Source organism: Lathyrus oleraceus, chromosome 1 (assembly GCF_024323335.1).
Source record: "Lathyrus oleraceus cultivar Zhongwan6 chromosome 1, CAAS_Psat_ZW6_1.0, whole genome shotgun sequence".
Lineage (NCBI taxonomy): Eukaryota > Viridiplantae > Streptophyta > Magnoliopsida > Fabales > Fabaceae > Lathyrus > Lathyrus oleraceus.
In genome coordinates, this window is record NC_066579.1 from 142,637,923 (window position 1) to 142,641,095 (window position 3,173).

The 3,173-nt window shown below is 35.3% G+C and overlaps 1 protein-coding gene across 1 annotated transcript; it reads left to right on the forward strand.

The window, feature by feature from the left end:
* Nucleotides 1–1,506: 1,506 nt before the first annotated feature.
* LOC127096099 (uncharacterized) lies at nucleotides 1,507–1,941 on the forward strand. The gene has a single exon (XM_051034719.1). It carries the CDS (start codon nucleotides 1,507–1,509, stop codon nucleotides 1,939–1,941), a length of 435 nt encoding a protein of 144 aa, XP_050890676.1.
* The last annotated feature ends 1,232 nt before the right edge of the window (nucleotides 1,942–3,173 follow it).

Genomic DNA, 3,173 nt, shown 5'->3' on the forward strand with positions numbered 1-3,173 from the left:
ACTGCTCCTGTTTTGATTTTACTGAATCCATCAGAACCATTTGTTGTGTATTGTGATGCTTCTTTGATGGGTTTAGGAGGTGTGTTAATACAGAATCAACAAGTTGTAGCTTATGCTTCAAGGCAACTCAAAGTGCATGAGAGGAATTATCCGACTCATGATTTGGAATTAGCTGTTGTTGTGTTTGTTTTGATGATTTGGAGACATTATTTGTTTGGGTCGAGATTCAATGTATTTAGTGATCACAAGAGTTTGAAGTATTTGTTCGATTAGAAAGAGTTGAATATGAGGAAAAGGAGATGGTTGGAATTCTTAAAGGATTATGATTTTGGTTTGAATTACCATTTTGGCAAAATGAATGTTGTAGCCAACACTTTGAGTAGGAAATCTTTGCATATGTCGATGTTGATGGTGCGAGAATTGGATTTGCTTGAACAATTTCGAGATATGAGTTTGGTTTGTGAAGAGACTTCTTTTGGAGTGAAACTTGGTATGTTGAAGCTTACTAGTGGAATTTTGGATGAGATTCAAGAAGGTCAGAAATCTGATTTGGTTTTGGTAGATTGATTGACATTGATCAATCAAGGTAAAGGTGGTGATTTTCAGATTGATGAGAATGGTATCATGAGATGTCATGATAAAGTTTGTGTTCCCGATGTTTCGGATTTGAGAAATAGGATTCTTGATGAAGGACATCATAGTGGTTTGAGTATTCATCCTGGTGCTATGGAGATGTATCAAGATTTGAGGAAATTGTTTTGGTGGCCTGATATGAAGAAAGAGATTGTGGAATTTGTGTATTCGTGTTTGATTTGTTAGAAATCAAAGATTGAGCATCAAAAGTTGTCTGGTTTGTTACAACCATTATCTATTCCTGAATGGAAATGGGATAATATTTCTATGGATTTTTTTTCTGGTTTACCTAGGACTCCGAGTAATTGTGAAGCTATTTGGGTTATTGTGGACAGGTCGACGAAATCTGCTCACTTTATTCTGATTAGAATGGATTATCCGATGGAGAGGCTTGCAAAGCTGTGTATTGAGAAAATTGTCAGTTTACATGGTATTCCGTCTAGCATTGTGTCAGATAGGGATACGAGGTTTACTTCGAGATTTTGGGAAGGTTTGTAACGTGCTTTAGGTACAAAGTTATGTTTGAGTTCTGCTTATCATCCGCAGACAGATGGTCAGACTGAGAGGACGATTTAGTCGCTTTAGGATCTTTTGAAAGCTTGTGTTTTGGAACAGGGAGGTGCTTGGGATAGTTATTTGCCTTTGATTGAGTTTACCTACAACAATAGTTTTCATTCGAGTATTGGTATGGCTGAGTTTGAAGCTTTGTATGGTAGAAGGTGTAGGACGCCTTTGTGTTGGTACGAATCTGGAGAGAGGGTTGTGGTTGGACCTGAGATAGTTCAACAGACTACTGATAAGATTAAAATGATCAGAGAGAAGATGAAGGTTTCTCAGAGTCGTCAGAAGAGTTAACATGACAAGCGAAGGAATATGCTTGAGTTTGAGGTAGATGATTATGTGTTTTTAAGTGTTACTCCGGTAACGGGTGTTGGTAGAGCATTGAACTCGCGTAAGTTGACGCCGCATTTTATTGGTCTGTATCAGATTTCCGAGAAAGTAGGTGATGTGGCTTATCGGATTACGTTGTCGCCGTCACTTGCTAATCTCCATGACATGTTTCACGTGTCTCAATTGAGGAGATACATTGCGGATCCTTCGCATGTTGTCCAATTAGATGATGTTGAGGTTAGAGATAATTTGACCCCGGAGACATTACCTATGAGGATAGAAGATAGAGAGGTGAAACAACTCCGTGGTAAAAAGATCGTTTTGGTGAAAGTCGTTTGGGGAGGACCGACTGGTGGAAATGTGACGTGGGAGCTTGAGAGTCAGATGAGGGAATCATATCCTGAGTTGTTTGCTTGAGGTAATTTTCGAGGACGAAAATATTTCAAGTGGGGGAGAGTTGTAACACCCCGATTTAATTTCCATATATATTTATTAGGTTTTTATTTTAATTAATCATTATTTGGTGTGATAATTAATTAAATATGTGTTCTGGTGATTATTTGAATTATTTGAATATATGTGTTATTTGGATAATTGAATTTTATGAGTAGAAATAACAATTGTCTAGTAATGAGCCTAATTAATTAGAATGAGTGGATAAGTGGGTTAAGCCCATTATGAGTTAAAAAGATAGTAAGGGTTTTAGAAATTAGAGTTAGTTTTGTAAAACAAGATAAGAAGAGAGAAGAAAAGAGAAGAGAAAGAGGAGAAGAGGAAACTAGAAGAAGAAGGACTTAGAGATTTCATCTATACTAAGGTAAGGGTGGGTTTTCAAGTGGTCATGGGTAAACATAATGTATGTAATGTATGTGGGTTAGATATCATGAACTTAGGATTTGAGGATTTTGATTTTTGAGAAACTCTAACATGCGTTTATGTTTTAATCCATGAAATTGATGTTTCTGTTATGCTATGATGTTTCTATATTGAATTCCATGAATGAGTATGTGTATAGAACATGATTTGGTGTATAATCGCATGTTTGAGTTTCACTTGAAAATGGTTGATTTGGGATTTTGGTGAAAATTAGTGGAGCTTAGAATCTTGTTTTTATGATCCTAATAGTTGCTATATGATATATAACTATTTATTTCATGAAAAATGATGGATTAATGTGGTTTTATGATGAAAAAACGTACTGGGCAGTAGCATTTTCGCAACAACAATTTTTCTGGTTTTTGACAGTATTTTGAAAAACTTGTAAATTCAATAACTTTTGAACCGTAACTCCGTTTGAGGTGCCGTTTGGACCATTACGAAGCTAAGAATATTATCTATAACGTGATATTAATTTTGATAGCAGTAGATTAATATTTTATCAAAAGAATCATAATATGGATGTATGTTGTATGTGTGGTGAATGTGAATGACATGTTTTCTATTGTTTGGCATGTATTGGATGGTTTTAGATGAATTTTATGAAGAAACATGATACTTGAAATTATGGATGTGCTAATGTGAATTGGTGAATTTGATGAATAATATGAATTGACTTGTTTGCTTTATGTTAATGTGTTGTGATGAGATGATGAATGTTATTTGATGTATTGTTTGGGATTGAAGTCATGTTAGGTGTATGTTGTGCAAAT